Consider the following 20,776-nt stretch of genomic DNA (forward strand, 5'->3'; position numbering starts at 1 on the left):
CAGACAGCACAATCACAGCTGCACATTCGGTACCATGGATTAGTCTGCAGGTAGACAATAGAGATGCTGCGCCGGCTGACATGTTAGATGGAGCGCTCACTGTGCAGGAAACACATTTTAAATGTTAAATACTCACTCAAACATGATTTCATCACAGGGGATGAACCATTTTCAAGGGAGAGAAAACATTTATTGTGATTTTTTTTCTGACCAACAATACGATATTAAATTGCAAATATGTTCAATACATTAAACTCCAGTCCTGTATTTGTGGTCTAGGTGTAGTTTCATATAAAGCATTATCACAAATATATCTTCATCGTGTGGTTGTGGAACGTCTTCTGAACTCAGCCAGGTTTCCACGAGTCAAAACCTTTCAATGTTGAAGCCGCTGAGATGCTGTCAGAGCACTCCGTCTCCCTACAAGTAATATCTATGCTATATTTATATCCAGAGTGCATTGAATCACTTTCTGAAGGAAAATTATGAAAAGAAAAAAATATTTTGAGTTCAAATTCGCTGCAGAAAAAGACAGAACTGCTGCTCCTCATCACCTCGACACTGGGATCTGACTCGTGATCCCGTTAGAGAGCAAAACATTACGAAGCCAAAGAGAGGCGTTTTCACCGGGAACCACCAGAGAGTGCAGACAAGAGACATATAGTACATTAAAAAAAAAATCAAGTAATATAAATAAACAGTAAAACAGTAATAAAAACAGTAAAGAAGAATATAATAGTGATATTAAATAAAACAAGTCTATGAAAAGTAGTTAAATGTATAATATATATATATATATATATATATATATATATATATATATATATATATATATATATATATATATTGCACCAGATGATGAACGTAATTAAAGTGGCCAAAAGTGATGAAAGTGGTAAAGTGTTATAAGTGTTTGTGGTCTACTGTGAGCTCAACTTGTTATGCAGCCTGACAGCAGCGGGAAGGAAGGACTTTCGGTACCTCTCCCTCGGACCCCATGCATTAAAGGAAGGCTCTCTTTCTGCCATCTAGGCTCAAGATGATTGAGTTTGGGCTTTTAGGGTTTTGTGAGACTGTGGTGGGCGGGCCTCAGACCTCGCCCGGGTGTCAGTTGTATTAGGAACGGGCATGGGGAGGTTCTGTAGAAGCGGAAGGTTGGATATAATTGGGTTGGCAAGAACTCCCACAAGGGGATTCCCCCCCACGGCGAGCAGCTGTAACGTAAAGAGCTGCGCTGGATTTAGACCACAAGACGGAATGCGACACAATAATCGTTTTTATATTGTTTTAATAATCGTTTTAAGCAAAAATCAGAACTGGAGATGAAATGTAATGGATGGCCGATAACCTAATGGTTACCCCTGAACCACTGTACCTACGCGTCGATCAATATTCTTGATTGACTGTGTCTGGTGATCTGAGGGGTCGCCGTTCAAACGCTCACTTCTGACCTGTCACTCAAGAAGGAGGGGGCGGAGTTTCCCTGCAGGCTCGGACCATGAGGAGCAGCCGGCAGCTCTCTGGACCGTCTGAATCTTAATCACACGTCCACGCCTTGAAGCTGCCGTCTCGCTCTGATCCGGGGGCCACTCCGCGGCTCCTCAGGAGCAGCCGCGGGTTAATGGCCTTGCTCAAGGGCATCTCAGCGGCAGCGGAGTTAATGTACTGCCCAAATTCCTCCTGCCGGTCCAGGGACCATCAGACCGACTTTTACATCGTTCATGTTTCTTCTTCATTCGTGAGGCTAGCCTTATGTTTATGATTTTCATCACTAGTGACATTATTTTATACCATATGAAATAAATAAATCATAAAATGGCTTAATTGTGGAAATATCGAAGGCTTTGTGTAGCCACCAAATCAACCTCCCCTTTAACACAGTCATAAAGGAGACATCTTGCTTGATTCCAGGTTCATACTTTTTTACATGGCTTTAATTTTTTTTTTAAACCCTCTTCATTTGATCTCATTCTGTCTGAAACACTCCATTTTGGCTCATTTCAACAGAATTGCCCTCACAATAACACGGCACACTGACTTCAAACCTGAGCTCCCAGATCAGAAACAAAGGCTGAGGCACCGTGCATCAGTCCACGAAGCAGGTTTCTGCTACACCATGTTTCCGTAACGGGACGAGGGCCCGCCCACTGGGACCGGTTGGATCAACACGGTCACAAGGAGGTAAACAATAAGGCTGCTCTTGGATGTGCTTTGTTAAAGCGTCCGTGCAGCAGGCCGAGAGTCGGATCGATGCTCAGATCTGTTGATTCAGATGAGAGAGAGACAGCCAATAGGAGATGAGTGGCGGCAGGAAAGTCAATGCCAATCTCTCTTCATCATCGACCCAAACTCACTCCTTTCTCATAGGCTGCATCCAGCGATTCATCACACACACACAAGGGCCTCTGTGTGTGTGTGTGTGTGTGTGTGTGTGTGTGTGTGTGTGTGTGTGTGTGTGTGTGTGTGTGTGTGTGTGTGTGTGTGTGTGTGTGTGTGTGTGTGTGTGTGTGTGATGAACTGGGATATGACGGCTGCACCTTGACAACCAGTGACGTGGTGTGTACGTGATGATTTCTGCGTGGTTACTTTAGCAGCAGAGCATTCATAGTTGGATGAGAGCGAGATAAAAAAAAAAACTGAGAGTGATGACGATGACGATGATGATGATGATGATGATGCTGCTGCTGCTGCAGGTATGTAGCTTTTCACATTATTACTACTATACTATCAGACGCAGACTGAGTACTGGAAACATGATTTGGTAGATAAAGTTATAATGTAGTTGAGAAATGATTGGCAGATTATTCAATATTGAAAAAAACTATTGTTTGCAAAAACCCAAATTTGATCTAATCCCAGAAATATCAGAAATGGCGTTTATGTCATAAATCTGAAAAAAAATCATATTTTCACAGTATTTTAACGGAACCACATTTGAAAGGAGACGTGTGCTCATTGTCAGGTTCATACTAGTATCTTAGGCTTTTTAATTGAACATGTTTGCATGCTTTAATGTTCAATAAACAATTTATTTTCTCCTCATACCTGTATTCGCCGTCTGTCTTGAGAACGCTCCGTTTTAGCGCCTGTCTCTTTAAGACAGCCTCCAGAAAAATCATAGTCTGCAGTGATTGGTCAGCGTATTCCAGTTTTCCGCATCGGAGCTACACGGAGTTAAGCAGCACTTCCACCGGTGACATCACAGAAGTCCTGACAGCTCAGTGTGAATGCAGGCTGCATGCATATATAGCACTTAGACCTGCATTATGATCAATAGAGACATGGGGAATACCCCCTTACAATACGGGGCCTCTAAGAGATCTCCATTACACGTGTTTTCAATATCAGCCTATAAAATGTTCTCAGCGTTGAAGAACGTCAGTATCAGCCTCATGCTGCGTTCACACCAAAAGCTTTGCGAATTATTCGCGCGAGTAGATTACATGCAAAGTCAATGCACAGACGCGAATGGTTGCGAAAAAGTTAATTTTCCGGCAGGCGGCGCAAATGAGGCGAAAAATCGTTGAGAAGCTCCACCCGTCATCACCGCCGTCCTGCCGTTATGAATCAAACTGCTGCTGGTCCTGAAGTAGCGCTGGAAGCGGCTTCATTCAGACTGTTGTGGGACTACAGATAATATTATGAACCCAGACACCATGGAGTTTGATGTTCCCACGTATGTGGGACTTCCACAACAAGTATAAAGCAGAACTAGTGGTTATTTCAATGGTGGATGGCGGAAACAGTAACTGTTTTTACGGAGATAAGCCACGGAAAAGCCACGACCCCTTTCCGCCGCAAAAAGGCGAATGACGTGAATTTACCACATAAAGTCGAGCGAGTAAACTCAGGTGGAAAAAGCGTTGCGACGTGATGTACAGTTATCGGACATCAAGCATCTTTACGGGCAGTCCGCCATGTTTCATAGATAGTCATCGATGGATGATGGCATTTATTGGCCTACAAATAAGTGTCCATATAGTATAACTGTGTCGTAGGATCAACCACAGTCTACACACGGAATCAGAACGCCATGATGAAGAGTACGCTTGATGATGATGATGATGATGATGATGATGATGATGATTTGAGTACCATAGGTACATCAGCAGCAGCAAGAAGAAACTGTGTTACAGAAACATCAAAGGTGTGTTTGTGGTCAAACTAAAGATTCCTTATTAATAATACGAGTGCATACTGAGCAGAATGCCATCAGTCAATGAACCGATCAGCTCATCAAATGAATCAACGATCACTTAGTCAATTCTCAAGTGAAAAAGTTGTGATGGTGAAGTGAATATCTGACAGATGTCACCTTGAGTTAAGGACACTGTGATGGAAATCAGCAGATACATTTGTTTTGTTCCTTTAACCCACACGGCTGCTCTCGTCCCCACAGTGTGCATTGAGGGGGAATGGAAACGAGAACAGTTGGCTCGACACGTTTTTTCTTCCATATCCTGACAGTGACATTTCCCTACAAATGAGTTTGAACTCATGCTGAGGTCAAGTGGGATTATAACATTAATTATGAATAGATGAGGATGAGGATAAACTACGATGATGATGATGATGATGGCGGTATTTCTGGAGAAGCATGTGACCTGATGGTGGGAATTGAGCAATCAACTTCAAACGCAACAGCGGATCGACAGGGAAACATTCCATCCCCATGTTGTCCTCATAACTCCCTATAAACTACACAGTGTTCAGGCATCTGTCTCCTCAGACTCCAACAACAACAAAAAGGATCCGAGCTGAAGGAAATGTGGACAGGCCGAGCTGATGGAGCTTTTCCATGGCTGCTAACCCCAAACTGGGACCAGCCGTCCTGCTGCTGGACACATGCCTCCTCTCACATTACGCACAAGGGCTGAGGAATGGATAAATCCCGTTTACTCACCAATACTCCGGAAACTCTCCGACAAAGTTCTCCTCAACTTTTTCATTTTGCCGATTTTCACCGGGGGCTGGGAGGCTGGCATCAGGTCGCACATCTCTCTCTCTCTCTCTCTCTCTCTCTCTCTCTCTCTCTCTCTCTCTCTCTCTCTCTCTCTCTCTCTCTCTCTCTCTCTCTCTCTCTCTCTCTCTCTCTCTCTCTCTCTCTCTCTCTCTCTCTCTCTCGAGTTTCGCAGCGGACCGTCCGTGCGGTTGAAGCGGAGAGGAGGACCGGTGGTTAGCGCAGGGGAGGACCGTTGGTTCGGCACAGGAGGACCGGTGGTTCGGGCCGCCCTGCGGGCTCCTTCAGCCCAGCTGCAGCGCTGCTGGCAGACAGGAAACGGAGCTTCTCGCTGCTCTTCAGCAACTAGTAACAACAAATGCCTTCTTGGGGTTTTCTCGAGAGCGCAACTACATCTCCAAAAGAAGAGAGCGTGCGTGGAGAGCGTGCGTAATGCGCCGCGTCCCGGTACTTAAAGCTCCTCCACGGCGGCTCTTGCTCGGACTTCTCTCTCTCTTCTTTCGGCGTCCCAGTCGCTCCCTGCTCACCGCAATCTAGATGTCATTTTTGAGATTCTCTCTCTCTCTCTCTCTCTCTGGTTTCGACCCCCGCCCCCCTCCCCTCAGACCTCGCCCCTGTACGCGGGGATTGGAGCGCTCCCGCGGAGCGCTGCGTTCCCATTGGTCCCGGAGCCTGCCCGCCAGAAGAGCAGGCCCCGCCCCGTAATGTGTTGCAGGAGGAGCAATATTTCAACGGAGAAGCAGATTGTTAGAGCGCTGCTGCTGGAGACCTCATGTTGCTCATCCCATAATACAGACTAGCCCGTGCTCTGCTGTGGTTTTAATTACTAAATCAAATCCACAACATCTCTATTGACCGTCTCCGTTGTGCATTAGATGCACATCTGTATGTATTATAGCCATGCACATACCAATACAATGCAACTCCTCAGCATCATCAGCCCAATTCTGCAGTGCTACCAGATTTAAGATCTCACTTACTCAGAGTGATCATGTCTGCGCTGCAGTCACACAGCAGCCGCATCAGTAATTCAGAGGCAGTGCAGGAACAATGGCGGATATCACGTCATGTGTCATGTGTCTTGGCTTGGTTACGCTGCTGGAGAGTGGGCCTCTTGATGTGCACGTTGAGGTCACATGCACACTGGAGGCCCCAGCTGGTGGCGAGGCCGCTGCACAGGACATCCCACAGCCCGGGTGACAGGGCAGCAGCGTTTAGGTGTCTCATCTCAGCATGTAGCTGTAATGCCGTGTTCACACAAAACGCGCTGCGAATGTTACTCGTGCCTTATCTCCGTAAAAACAGTTAGTTTAGGTTAGGTTATTTATTTGTTCGAGAGGGACACTGGCTTTTTAGTGTTCCTTCCTGTTATCGAGTGGAAATAATTTTGACTTTCCATCTCTTTTTATCTTTTTTTCTTTTACTGCATAAATGGGCTTCCATATGGTTCAGAATCGTGGAAGGAAAACATTCAAAAGACACATTGAGGAGTTTATTTTACTTCTTTGTCTAAGATAATGCCTCATTTGCATATTTAAGCATACAATTTGAGAAAACGTGTTTTTATTTTTATTTCACCTGTAGTGAATTCTCCAAAACATTTCCAGAAGTCTCCATTCAGCAGCTCTTCATCCACCATTATTTTCTGATTAATGGAGTAAAAGATTTTGTCTGTCAACAAAATACAAGAACGTTGCTCTCTACTTCCAAAATGCATGCATGTTAAAACATGCCCATTGGAAACATACAAACATACGTTAGCTCTCCACTTCAAAATAAAAAAAAACTGTGTTTATTGGTGTAGATTGTCTCACTAAAACAAAACGTGTCATTAACGTTTGTTTGCCACAGAGATTATTTCCTTTAATAATCCAAAAATACTAGGTTGGCGAACAAAAACCCATCATCTTTATAGATTTTTTTTAAACATATTGATGTAGTTTATATCATTTACAGGTATATGAAATTAGTTTGTTACCCGAGAACATTTCCAATAACATGGACACCCAAATGAGCCAAGATTGCACAATATCACGCCTGTACTCGAGTCGCTCTGCTCCCTGCAGCAGTCTGAGCAGCTCGTGTTCAGAGCAGAACTAATACACCTAGAAGTTCTGTTGGACTCTTTCATTTATGCCGTGTTCCACATTCAGCTCTGTACAGCTGAATACATACAGAGATTCCACCTGGTGTTCCGGTTCCCATGATGCACAGAGACCGTGGAGCTGCAAAGATATTCTGTTGAGCCTGAACCAGACATGCAGCTTTCATTAGAGCCAAACCTCACCGTTAAAACAGAGGGAATTTATTTAGTCAGATCACATCTGCGGTACAATCATTATTTTGGATTTCATAAATCAATACTGTATATACAAAGTGCAAAGACAGATATGAAACTGCTAATATTAAAAAAGAGAAAACTCAGAGGACATTTTAGAAGACAAAAGCAGGAAGGATTTAAAACATCCATCTGAAACGACGTCGCTGCATCCGCAGCCAGACTCCAGTGTGTCTGAGCGTGGCCTCGGCAGTGTTGGTGCTGAAGGCCGGTGGAACCGGTCCAGGGCAGCTGCTCTACTCGTTCTCAAACTTGCTGTATGGGTGGTCAGAGTCGCTCATCAGACCTGCAGAGAGGGAGGAGGGAGAAAACACAAGTTTACACTCACAGGGTTCATACACATTCTGACCAGTGGATTTCAGGACGTTTCCATGACTTTAAACCAAAGTTCCAAACATTTTGTGAAATCTCGGTTTAAACATGAAAAGGTGAGAAAATGTAGTATTTAAACAAACAATGAGAATACAAATCATACAGTAAACCTTGAATGACACAAATGAATGAGCGACAATAGTTTGATCCCATCATGCAACTCTTTTGCTCCCCTGCATTAGCATGCTAATTTGAAACAATTAAGTATTAATCTCTGGGGCTCCACCATTTTTGCAAAGATGATAATCACAATTATTTGTGATCAATATTGAGAGCAACAACTATTCATTTCATTTCAGAGCACTGCTCTCACGTCCATGCGGCACTTCATTCACGAACAAATATCTGAATTAAAATAAGACCAGAATTAAAATCTAAATTGTACCAAAGTGAATTCAACGGAACACTGAACGGTCTCTCCGTGCATCGTCTGGATAATTCACACATCTTGGCATCCAAAGAAGACTTAAAACAAGCTTCTTCTTGTTCTCCCATATTTAGTTCCTTCCGCCTGCTCTCAGCTCTCTAACAGACGGCAGAATTTGCCGTCTATCACCCTTCCCCTCTGCTGCAGCGACAGCTCCCCAAAAGTGAAGCCAAAACATCTGGAGGCAGGATGTTCCTGTAGGAGGCGCTTGATTCGGTATGCAGCAGAGTCCTCACTTTTAGGTCAATATCACAGGCCATTGCCGTCATTTAGTCGTAGGAATACAAAAGAAAGATCGCGATGGTGAACATTGGATTGAATGCGCAGAGAAGGGAAGTGATGTTGAGCTTCCATTTACCTCCCTCCATGAGTTACAGAAGACTTAAGTGAAATGTGGGTTTTCACTCGGTTCATCTCACTTCAGTCCATTTCTAACAGGCTTGTCATCAACGCATTTCTTTTTATCGGTTTCAGTCCTTGCAGACTCCCCTTCTGGCTTTTTGCTTGCCGAGCGGCCGCTGTCACACAGCCGGTGGCTCCTCACGGCTCCAAAAACGGCACAAATGTACGAACCGATGTGGATGACGTGACCACATGTCAAGAATCTCATTGGATGTTGTCTAACCTGAAAAAATGATAACAATGTCATCATTTTTTTTGGCAAACAAAATTAAAAAATAGATCGCAAATAGACGCAAGAGACGGCGACGGGACGAGGGCCGCCCCTCGTCCCGTCGCCGTCTCTTGCTGGCATCGGGCCATCGGTTCTATTCTCATTTTGTCCAACCGCGGTTACTTAAGGGGGCGTGGCTTAGGGCTGGGTGGTATGGCCAAAAATTCATATCACGGTATTTTGTAAGATTCTTGCGTTTTCATGGTATTTTTTTTCTAGTAAACACATTCATTCATTCATTCATGGATGCCGAAAAGGACTGCCGGCCAACTGAACAGCTGTTCTCCGCTCGTTGTTCACCACTCGCTCCAACTGGCCAGCAAGTGGTGATACATTGGTACATAGAGGGTGTTAGGAAGCTAAACATGGAGGGACTTAGGACCCAGGGGGATCTAGGTGAAAAAAGACCAGAAGGGGCTGTCTCTTCCTGTTTTGTTCGGCATGCAGTTCGGTGGTGTAATTTTATAAATGTACAATTATTAGTGATACGAATTGTTTATGTGTCACAAACTGTTGTGTCGTGGTGTTTTACCTGTTAAAGAGCGTTAGTTGTGGGTTATTAATTGTTGTTATGAAGCTGTAACAATTACTAAAGTTATAACATGACTAAAGTTATAACCATGACACATAAGTAGCTCTGACCGCTGCGCCCTCAGCGGTGAGCTCTGAATAATACATTTTGCTGCCTGCCGAAGAGCGACAACAGTTGTTACGGCCATGCACCGGTATATGAAACATTCATACCGTATGTAAATTGGAGACCGGTACACTGGTTCATCCCTAACGGGGCTCATCTCTGACGGAAATTTGAAATAGAACCTTGGAGATAGGGCTGGGCGGTATGGCCAAAAATTCATATCACGGTATTTTGTAAGATTCTGGCGGTTTCACGGTATTTTTATTTCAAATAAACACATTAATTTATTGACGCCGAAAAGGACTCACCACCGCCATCGTTATTCACCACTTGCTCTCAACTGGCCAGCAGCTGTTTTGATTGGTACATAGCTAAACATGGAGGGATTTAGGACCAAGGGGAATCCCTTGATACTAGTGGCGCATGCGCGGCCATAACGACTATTGTCATTATTTGGCCGGCAGCAGCATTTAATGTTTACAGTCACAGATACGTGTACAGCGGTCTGAGCTACTTACGTCTCACGGATAGAAGTTGACTCAGTGTGTGCAAGGCATGATGGGTAAAGCCCGCCCACTCTGCTGCACAGGAAAAGACTTCTTCCTGCACAGGAAAGTCTTCCTGTGTGGGCGGTGTCATTTACCCAGCATGCCTTTTGGCGATGTCATTTTTTGCACACCCTAAGTCAAGTGAGTTAACATGAGACATAAGTAGCTCGGTCCGCTGCTCCTTCAGCTTCAAGCTGTGAACATTAAATGTTGATGCCTGCCAAACAGCCGGCATGTGAAAAATTCATACTATACGGAAAACTGAGACCAGTTCAGCCAGTATATCGCACAGCCCTACTTGGAGCTTTTTGAAACCAACACGGTTAATTTGGATGAATGACTCCGCCCTGTCGTATGGTGCAGGCTATGATACCGAGGGAATCTGTCTGTTGCTTCTGTGCCACCAGGCTCTTGGTCCTGAACCGGACCCTAACGTCGGACTCCGCTGCAGGAGGGATTATGCTGACACTGGTTGAAGCAGACAGGAGTTTGTAGCCTATATGTGACCTTGCTTGAGGACAGAAAGCTCCTCCTGCTGAATAATGCATCGCGGGCACTGAGTATGGAAATGAAAGGCAGCGACAAAGTCCTGCGACATGCACCCGGGTCAAGGCACATTAACGGAACTGAGAGGCCAGTTTATCCATCACGGGGAGCGTCGGGCTGCAGAGTCTGTCAACCGGTCATTAGAGAGGATGAATGGCGACACGACGTGGATCTATACGTACCATACTTCTTGCGGATCTGATCGTGTCTTGCCTTTCTCTCCACGTTCCTGTGAAGAAACAAAAAAGGATTTATTTAGTCAGCCTCAGAAAAAGCCTAAAAAAATATTTAATGCACAAGTTGGATTTCAGTTCTGGTCCGTTTTGAGTTCACACCGAATTCATACGAATGAGTCACGGTGCGAGTGTGAAGTCATATGGTCCATTTGGGGATCCATCCATGTCGGTCCAACATGTCATGTTGTCAATGTCGACATTTGTTTCAATTCGTCATAATTACTATGGATTCTTGAGTTGTGAGGTGTTTAGTGAGGTCACAGTGACCTTTGACCACCAAATTATAATCAGGTCATCCACATTTGTGCCAAACTTGAAGTTTGAACTGTTGATATGATGATTAAACATAATTATAAATTGTTGACTTTACCGGGACTATTTTTTTTAATGTACTGCAACAGTTAACAGGGAGAGACAACAGTTATTACATGATATATCGTCTCATATCACTATCGTTATTGTATTGATAACTCGCGTCAATATGGAGGCCCAAGATGGAGGATGAATAATGAAACAATCCTTTTCCCCAATATTTTGCCATGTAGGAAATTGCATATCTGCGTTAATGTGGATAATGGCATTTAAACATGGGCTTGCTGTGTGGTGTTAAGTCTGTTTTCACTCCTTGGACTTGGACCCGACATTCAGCTGCCAGCTCAACACAAGCGGAGCAACAGGCTGCCGACCTTCCTGAGGACCAACAAAAGCCCGGGAGGAGGTTCTGCTGCTCCGGAGCTCCAGAGGCACTTCACTTCATCTCCGCACAAAGAGCTGCAGTAAATCACTCAGTGTTTTATTGCCAGGTAGTTTATCTGCGTGGCCAAGCTCCGCCTGCCATCTGCCCGCTTGTTTTACTGATTGTCTCAAGTGCCGTCTTTATAAGATCCTTTTGAGGTCTCGCTGAAGGGGTTTGTTTCATTGTAAGCTACCCCGCTAGCCAGCTACTGCTAGCTTCTTAATACTGCATTATTAGGACTCCTTTTATATGCTTATGTTGAACCGCAAAATTCAACAAAAACATTGTCAATCTGAAAAAAAAATTGGGTGGTTTTATATACAAAAAAAGATAGTTATTGCTCTAAATGAAATAAGGAAAGTCCTCTGCCAATGAAGTTCTGACAGCAAACGTCGAACCCATCAGCTGTTCATGCCGTCATGCTAGCGGCCTTTTTCTCGTGCGTTAGAATGATTGCATTCATTTGTCTTAGTCTCCAGACAGCATGAAACACGACCAATAGCAGCTGATGTGAAGGAACAATTAAAACGTGCCAGATTTCTCTCAAAGATGAATTAGATTGGGGTCGTGCCTTCGCCATAGCAGGTGACACAAATGGTGATGGCCGGATGACATCATTCTGTACAATAAAGTGTTCGGTACACTGGGAGTTTGTTCCCGGGACTAATTGGGTCTTTGTACTTTGGGTCTGTGATGCACGTGAACGTCTTTAGTTATAATGGTTTGTTTCCTCAGGGGCCAACAAAGGTCAAAGAGCCACTCGTGAACATATGGTATTATTAGCGGTGTTACTACCATTTCAAAAGGCTTTGCTACCTTGACAAGAGCAAGCATTAACAACAATACCACAGAAACAGATCTAATGCAGTGGTTTATGGCCTTGTGAGCATTCAAAGAGCTGAAGGGCCGACCCCTCACGGGAGCTAGTCCAGACCGGGATCAGATACGAGGATGAGGGTTTCGTGCCGTGAGCCGGCTCTCTGGGAGCCAGGCAGCAGCGCCGAGAGACACTAGTCCTTCCCATGGCGGGACCCATCTCTTCAGAATGTCCCGTTCACTGCCTCCATGTAGGTCACTGCACTGACATGGGAGATTTGATCAAGCTCTTTGCAGGAAACCCAGTAGAATCTGTGGCACGTGAGAGGAGAGCTCAGGGGGAGGCTGGACTGTCTCTCTCTCTCTGCAAGCGATGATGAGGAATCGCAGTTACCGTCTCTCCTTCTGCACGACCGCGCTCTCACCGACGCTCCGTCCTCGGAGGACGAGAGCCCAGCTCCTAAACGGGAGGACGAGGCTGAGACAGTGGCGGGTTTGCAGGAAGGGGAAGGCTACTGGCCGCCACGTCGAGAGGCCAACACACGGGTTCTTTGACGGCGGATGGCGCTCCACAGGATGTGGCCCGCTCTATTTATGACCACATTACCAAACGGCAGCTGCTCAGCCTTGGCAATCCAACTTGTGCTTTGGGGTGCGAGCGGAGGAACGCAGAGCTCCTCCTCTGGGACATGGAGTTGTCGGGGGGGACGGACACACAGACACACAGACACACACACACACACACTTTTGTTGGGGACTATGAAATATTCGGTACACTGAGAGGCTAACCCCGCCCCACGATGTGTTGAAAGAACAGGATTAGGAAAGGACAGCCATTCCACCCGATACCATGGGGACAGCTAGTTTGATTCTATATTATATAAAGGAACATGTATTAGCATGATTTGCTTATTTTACTTTATTGTGGTCTCGTAATAGAACTTTTCATTTAAAAATTAGTAAGAGGAAAAGAGAGTTGAAACAAAAAACGTTCCACTCCACAAATAACAATCAATCAATTTGTTTGGTCGAAGCAAAGTCCCCAAAAAAGCCCAAGATGACATCCTCAAACGTTTCGTTTGTCGGGAAATTACATAAATCAGTTTCCTGTCACAGAGGAGTCACCAGGAAATACTCACATTTAAGCTTTGGATTTTTCAAGATTTGTCTCATGTAATGAATACAACTTAAAGTATTACTTTAGATGTGATTTTGCTATTATTCACCATTCTGAATAATGTCCTGCTAATATTGTTATATTAATCATAGTTATATCTACCAGCACAATGCTTACATTGTGTAGTTAAGAAAAAAATATCTAGTTGTTAGTTTATTGTGACTGATATTGAAATTACGTTATGATTTGTGATGTAATCTTGTAAAGTGAAGTTGTTGGTGAAACAATATAAATATATATAAAGAGATATTAGAGATGAATTACGACTGTTTAACTTCCTAACATGAGAGCCAAGCAATTTATAATACAATCATTAAAATAAAATACTAATGCTAATGAAAAGACTCTTATTCTATAACCATTTGAACTGTGTTTTTAAAGACTATAGATTACAATAACCAAGTAAAAGGATTTAGACTTTTGGACGGTTCACACTTTGGGACGGTAGAAAGTATTTTACTGGGACGGTGGTGAATAAACTTAGTCTGGAGCCTTGCTGTCAATCATAGTTATTGCATCTCCAATAATTCTGACATCATCATGTGCAACATGATCACAGTTTGATGCTTCCTGAGGCTGTAGAATATGATGTGTAGGTCAGGACATCTCTATAATATTCCATTTCAAACGGTATTTTGACACAATGTAATTTTCACGAGAACCAGACTGGAGCGACACAACATTAGTCATGACGACAAAACCCACAAAGAGCAGCGTCGGTTTCACGTGAAGAACGATTGGAAGCAGAGAACCAAACTGCCGCATGAAGCCGTTATTTAAAAACAACCGGTTAGAGTTCGGCAGCGTCAAGCGCTCTATTGAGCCGGGAGGGAAGTTCTTACCGCTCGTCAGCACGCTGTTTGATGTCCTCTCTCTTTCTGACGAATGATTCATCGTCTCTGTCGGGCCTGAAGACATAAAGACACGCCAACAGACGTTCACATTACAGAACAACAAAAACACAAAGCACATGTGCTTGAGGGAAAGCTCAACGGCATAAAAGTAACAGTGGATCTCGTTCTCTGAAGCGAGCTTTATGTTTGATTCATACTTTGTCTGCAGCTCGAGAAGCGGAGAGGAAACCGACGTTGAAAAAGGAAAGTGGGCGCTTCTGCGGCGGGAACAAATGTGCGCCACCTTTGATGATAGAACTACCTCATTCAACAGAGGCCGAGCAATCAGGAGGCGAGGAAAATCAACGTGCATCTTGGGAACGTACCTACAGGGTCAATTTGAATGGACGTTCGGTGTGTGTGTGTTTCTATGTGTGTGTGTGTCAGGGCTTTTCCTCAGATGATAGACAGGAACGAGACTCCTACACGCACAGGACTGTCAGCGGGTGACGGGCCAGCTTGCAGCTGATTTACTGACAGTTTCATTTCACTCGGTCGTCTCGTCAAGGACGCTAAAGTGATGAGGCTACAAGAGCCACAGTGGAGAGTGAATGCAGCCCAGATCCATGGGGGAGGGGAGGGGGGGGTCACTGCAAAGCAATTAAGACCTGCTTTCACTTAATCACAGAGGTAACGACACAGAGGAACAGAACTCATCATCAGCATTTGTAGCCATCGCTTTGTTCCAGGTCGGCTTCCAATGGAATCCACTGCCTGAGCATTAATACATCTGATCTTCATGAAGCTTACTGCTTTACTTGTATAAATGCTGCTGGAACTAAATGAAACACTTTCCCCTTGTGGGATTAATAAAGTATCTATCTATCTAATTAGTCAGTTTTTCTGAACACTGTCAAACAGGTGTTGACTCGGCTGTGCGGGCATGAGGTCGTAGTCAGGCTTGGTGTTGCATTCAGGTTCATACGCATATTTTTACTAATAACTTACTTTCCATGACCTTGAGGCACGTTTCCATGACCACACATTCTCTGACATGTCCGTGTATACAGATGCACTGCAGTCTATCAGCAGAAGTAAAATGAAGGTTGAAATGAAAGCGGCTTTGTGTCTCCACATCACTTGTTTTGCTCACCTGCCACTGCTTAACTTGTGGTTTTCCACTTTTTCCCCCCAATTATGTTGTTATTTTATTTAAGATGACTTAAGGTGTGCTACAATGTAATAGAGTAACTAGATTTGAAACCCGTTTAAATGTAAATGGAGGCTCTAGACACCCAGCTCAAGACTAAATAGAAAGTATCTGTATCTTTGATAAGTTTGGGTGTGTAAAGCTCCTTTTTGTGGACATAACAATAATTGGGATGCACACATCTGCTTTTTCCAGTGCTGACAGTGATACTTGGGCTCATCGACCTGGTACCAGTGTTTATCGAGCGCTGCACGCTTTACTGTGCTCATGTGAGGGACTGGGATCAGGCGTTTACGTGGAGGGAAACATCAGGCTTGACATCGACATTGCCTTCCTTACGTTGTAAATCTAAATGTAACAAATAAATACTCACTGAATTAATATGAACAGCAGGAACTTTGTTATCCCAGATCAAATATACACTGCAGAGGAAGTCTTGAATACTTTACACTCACAAGATATATACATACGAGTTACAGTTGCACTGACGGCCACTGACTTTACCTTGAGCTGCGCTTCTTGTAGCAGCAGCAGCAGCAGCAACACACGATCAGGCCGAGGAAGATGATTCCACCCAGGACGCCGAAGGTTATGATCAGGTATTCAAAGTTCACTGGATCACACAAGGAGACACATCGTTAATACTCAGCCTCGACAAGAACGGGATTCATTATGAAGGAAACCTGACACTATGGCTCCCTCTTTCCTCTGAGTGACAGCATGAGCTCCAATCGTTTGACTGGGGTGCCCCCTGCTGACTTGACGGCCACACTACAAGTCACCAGACGCAAACTAAACGCTCAACTTGCATTTCCAGTGAAAACATAACTGAGACTTTGAGCCAAGGCCAGGAAATCTGCAGCAGCGCGACTGTTTATCAGTTAAGGCTGCTGACGTGTATTAGTGATAAGACAGTGATTAGGTTACCACAGTGAGAGCATGAATGCAGCTCCACCTGCTTTTAAAACGTGAAAGACAGGTCCAGAGCCCATTTTAAAACCCTGTACAGGGAACACACTCGGACGCGAGTTGATTTGGTCTCCCATCTTCATGACTTTTCCTCCACTTCCCAGAACTACAGTAGCTTAGAACACATCATCATCGTCTGCTATCCACTCCTGTTGAAGTGAGGAACATCGTACTTTCTTCTTCTTTTTAAAGCAGAGTTACATATCTGCCTATAGGGCTGTGCATTTGACCCCGGGGCATTATTATTATTACTCATCTGAATTAGTTTGACAACTCTTCACCTCCTACAGTGAGATTAACAACTCAACCAGACGACGTCCTCGTTCTCTTCGGTTCCACAGGAAGCACGTTTTATTTATTTAAAACAGTACACAGGTCATCCAGCTTAGCTCCTCGACACTGGAGGCTATGTGCTCGTTCTGCAGCGAACGTGTAGTTGTGATAATAGTCGGGAGTCTGGTCCAATCATTAAAATAACAGCAGACGCGACCGTGGCAGGAATGGTAGCGAACAGCGGGGAACCTGCTTTCGTAGCTCTCGTTCTATTTTCTTCTTTCTGGGAGAACATTGACAGACATGGAAAGTATTTCACTGCGAAGTGCAAGTGAAAAATGACAATATTACAAACGCTAAGGAAACTACTGTTTTGGTCCATGCACCAGCTAGTTAAAAACACAAACAAAACACTGATGGATGGAGACCATGGTATTTAAGTGAAGCTATAGCCTATTCTGCAAGGTCTATTATGTCTTTGGGTAGGGCCACTCTGCATCTACACTATTTATCTATGTAAATTAACTGAGCTTTGCGCCTTTGATGAAATGCCAAACACATGTTTGAGCATTCTTTATTAATCTCATTAAAAAAGACGTCACCTGAACAAATTTGCATCCACAAAAAACCTTCGCTGGATAGTTTCCTGATTCAACTGGCTGCTCAGACATTAGAATTATTGTTGTTTCTATTTCTGGATCTTCTGAGCATGTTTTGGTGTGCGCAGCGATGCAATGGTTCATTTATATAGAACACGGAGAAACAGAAAGTGAGAGGAACACACCCAAGCAGGTACATCTTTGCAAATGGTTCCCCTCGGCTAAAAACACGCCAGTGTTTGTTTAGGAGAACCATCCTGCAGCTATTTTACCAGTGTATCATAGAGATAGATCTTTTAAGGACATCCACCAGCACACAGGCATGTGCCGTCGCAGTTACTTCTCTTTTTAGTTGCATTGTGTTCAGATACCGAAACATGCACCGTCTATATTTCCCTCAGAGTCAAAACCATGAAACTGAAACTCGTTACCACTTGACCGACAGTTCTCTGTGATCCTATGAAGCTTTCGTCATGTTTACGTTTCAGTGATAAATGCCCCTTTAAAAAAAAGATAATACCAGTAATACGACACCAGTGGGATAATTGACGGCAATATCGAAAACTTACAAATGAAAGAGAAGAGCGGACGTAGTTGCCACCTTCAGTAATACGGGTCTACTCACACCAGCAGGCTCCCCAACGGGCCTGGGCCAGCGGGCACACAGAGGGCGGCGGCAGCAGCCAGCTCACCGGGTATTCTGTGCAGTTGTTGGTGGTGAAGCACCACAGACACTGTGAACACAACACGCCGAGATCAACCCTCTACATCTGCTGCGGTTAAGATCTCAAACATTCCACTTGATATGCAAACCCTAGAGCTGTGACGATTTGATCGATTAAAATGCCGGACATGCTCTGGTTCCAGTGGCTCATTCACGCTGCGTTGGTGCTTTGTTTAACGCGACAGCAAGAGGGTCATCACAAGATGAATCCATAATGAAAATAAGCTTCAATGGCAGCCCGATTCAATTAAACACTTTATTGTGTGTTCACAGCAAGATCAACAGGCTTTTTCATGAAGATTGTAATAAGATTATTCATTAAGATTATTATTTTTCATGAAGATGTCCTCAAAAGCTGTTTTGAGATGTCCTCAAAAGCTGTCAAACCAAACTCCATAGAACAAATTGGGTGAATTTACCAAATGGAATATATGGTGAACAATTTCAGGGTTCATACACACTCTGACCAATGGATTTCATGACTTTAAACCAAATTTCCATTTTGTTTGAAATCTGGGTGTAAACATGAAAAAGTGAGAAAATGTAGTATTTAAACTAACAATGAGAATTCAAAGCATACAGTAAACCTTAAATGACACAAATGAATGAGACAATAGTTTGATTAAAAGAATAAACATTTATATAGATGCCTGCTTATATTTTGAGAGTCTTTCAAATAAACACATGAATATAACACATTTACATGACTTTTACAAAACTTTTGGGATATTATTAAGGACTTTTCCAGGCCTGGAAATACACATTTTAAAATGACATGACTTTTCCAGGTTTTCCATGACCGTAAGATTTGCTATTTGACCGTAAGATTTGCCCTGCTATTTAAATAAGCATAACAATTCAACTAAACCTATTCCCCTAGATGTGAGGTATGCACTGTGGTGGAGGAATTGGTGTTGGGACATGAACCAGCACTAGGTGTGCTTTACTGGGAGAGTTAACTGACTCACTGAGTCGATAACCCGCTTCATGTGCAGATAAACAAATGGACCATAAAGGATGATTTATGGCAGCAGTTTGATATGCTCGGGCAAAGTCTGGACTTTATAATTTATTTTTTAAAACTACTCTTGGCAGCCTTACCTTAGCGTTTGGAGCACACCTGTCGCAGTTCTTGTAAGCAGAGCAGGCTGAAAAGAGAAACCTGAAGTTAGCTGACCCGAAAGTACAGAGACAGATCGGCCATGATAACAGCGCTAGCAGGTCCACGTTCACCATTAAACAAACACTACTTCACTGGTCTCTAACGTAGTAAACTACTGGTAACAATGGCGGCATGAGGCGGAATGCCTCCGCTGTAAAGCGTAAAGACAGTGTGACACTTTCCCAACACTCTTGTACTCACGGGTCGGCGGTGGAGTGGTGGTCTGGCATTGTCCCGGGCGGACGAAGCTAACGCACAGCACGACGGCGCAGAGCAACAGCCAGGCCGTCCATGTTCTCACGCGCTCTCTGCGGAGAGGAGACATGGTTGAGTCGAAAGAAGAAGTGAAGCCGTCTGCGTTTCTGCGTGCAGACCGGCTGCTCGTCTGGAGGTTATCGGTAAACACTGGTGCTGCCTGACGTCTGCCGCTGCTGTCACTTCCGGGTTTTTTAGGGTTAGCGCGTATGTTGAGTCTTGACAGCCAGGGCGGGAGGAGTTTATGCTATGTTTCCTTTTTTTTTTTTACAAAAGATACAAACAACCGGCCACATTCTTTCAAACGCAGCTAAAAGTTGAATCATAACTTTCATTTACTCATTTGGATTCTTGATTTAAAAAATGAAAAGGCCAAAACATGTTTTCTGTTTTTTTCATTTTTTATAAAATATTCTTTTGAACCACATGTTGTGGCTTCATTAGGTTAGTTGGAGATGAGCCAGTTCTGATCAGAATCGATTGCCAGCAATCGGTGCGCAATGCATACTGGGTAGATTTGCGACTTGATCCCGATTTACTCTGACGTCATGCACACATGGTCAACGATAATCTCCCGATAATAACTCTCCCCCGAGTGCGTGGCCCAATGCATGATGGGAAACGCCTGGCTGTCGCCACATCAGAGAGCTGATTGGCTCTTAGATCTGACAGCAAACACCACGTGTTGGAGAAAATCCTTATTTTATGTGTAGTTGTAATACTTACCGCTGGATTGTTGTCTCATGTTTAATCTACAAACATATCTTGTGTGGTTGATAATACAAAATCGTATTTATACAACACACATCAAAACCAGTAGTAATGTATTTCATAGGCAGACATAAAAAGAACAAAGGATGCAGCTACACACACATTTCTACATAAATATATATTTATAAACACATATGAATAAATCCAAACTGTAAACTAACAGGAAGTGATATTTTTCTGTGACTTCTTGTGTTTACTTTGAAGTCAGTTAAAAACTGTCAGACTTGACCGCAGTTGTCACTGCCTCCTGTTGCTGCTGCTGCTCTCTCTGGATTCCAGGCGAGAAGCAGCTCATTAGAACGAGCCTACTGTGATTGTTGTACAATACGTTAGTAAAGCCGCTTTACATTAAGATGACAATGTTATGGGATATAAGGAAAACAAACCATGAATAAAAACTAAAGCAACCAAGGTGTCCTCTTTTGCCTTTACTATATAGTTCTGGATAGGATATACATTAATTAACTGTATTTAGTTGGTTATTTAGACAGTCAAAGTTTTAACACAGTTTATT

The 20,776-nt window shown here is 43.8% G+C and overlaps 2 protein-coding genes across 2 annotated transcripts in view; both read right to left on the reverse strand.

Annotated features, from left to right (window-relative positions):
* cdk14 (cyclin dependent kinase 14) overlaps nt 1-5,488 on the reverse strand; it is a gene marked incomplete at its 3' end in the record, with an annotated part of 151,662 nt that extends 146,174 nt beyond the window's left edge. Inside the window, exon 1 of the mRNA XM_079227862.1 lies at nt 4,904-5,488. Within this exon, the coding sequence (XP_079083988.1) occupies nt 4,904-4,997 (94 nt within the window). The 5' untranslated portion in view covers nt 4,998-5,488. The remainder of the gene's footprint in view (nt 1-4,903) is intronic.
* Nucleotides 5,489-6,479: 991 nt separating this feature from the next.
* On the reverse strand, nt 6,480-19,635 carry LOC306744443 (pituitary tumor-transforming gene 1 protein-interacting protein). Its single transcript, XM_079227080.1, has 7 exons — nt 19,438-19,635; nt 19,176-19,222; nt 17,976-18,084; nt 16,014-16,122; nt 14,309-14,374; nt 10,684-10,730; nt 6,480-7,584 (listed from the first exon to the last, which is right to left on the reverse strand). Exons 1-7 carry the CDS (start codon nt 19,559-19,561, stop codon nt 7,535-7,537), a joined length of 552 nt encoding a protein of 183 aa, XP_079083206.1. The 5' UTR covers nt 19,562-19,635; the 3' UTR covers nt 6,480-7,534.
* Nucleotides 19,636-20,776: the final 1,141 nt, after the last annotated feature.

This window comes from Taurulus bubalis, assembly GCF_910589615.1.
Source record: "Taurulus bubalis genome assembly, chromosome: 12".
Classification (NCBI taxonomy): Eukaryota; Metazoa; Chordata; class Actinopteri; order Perciformes; family Cottidae; genus Taurulus; species Taurulus bubalis.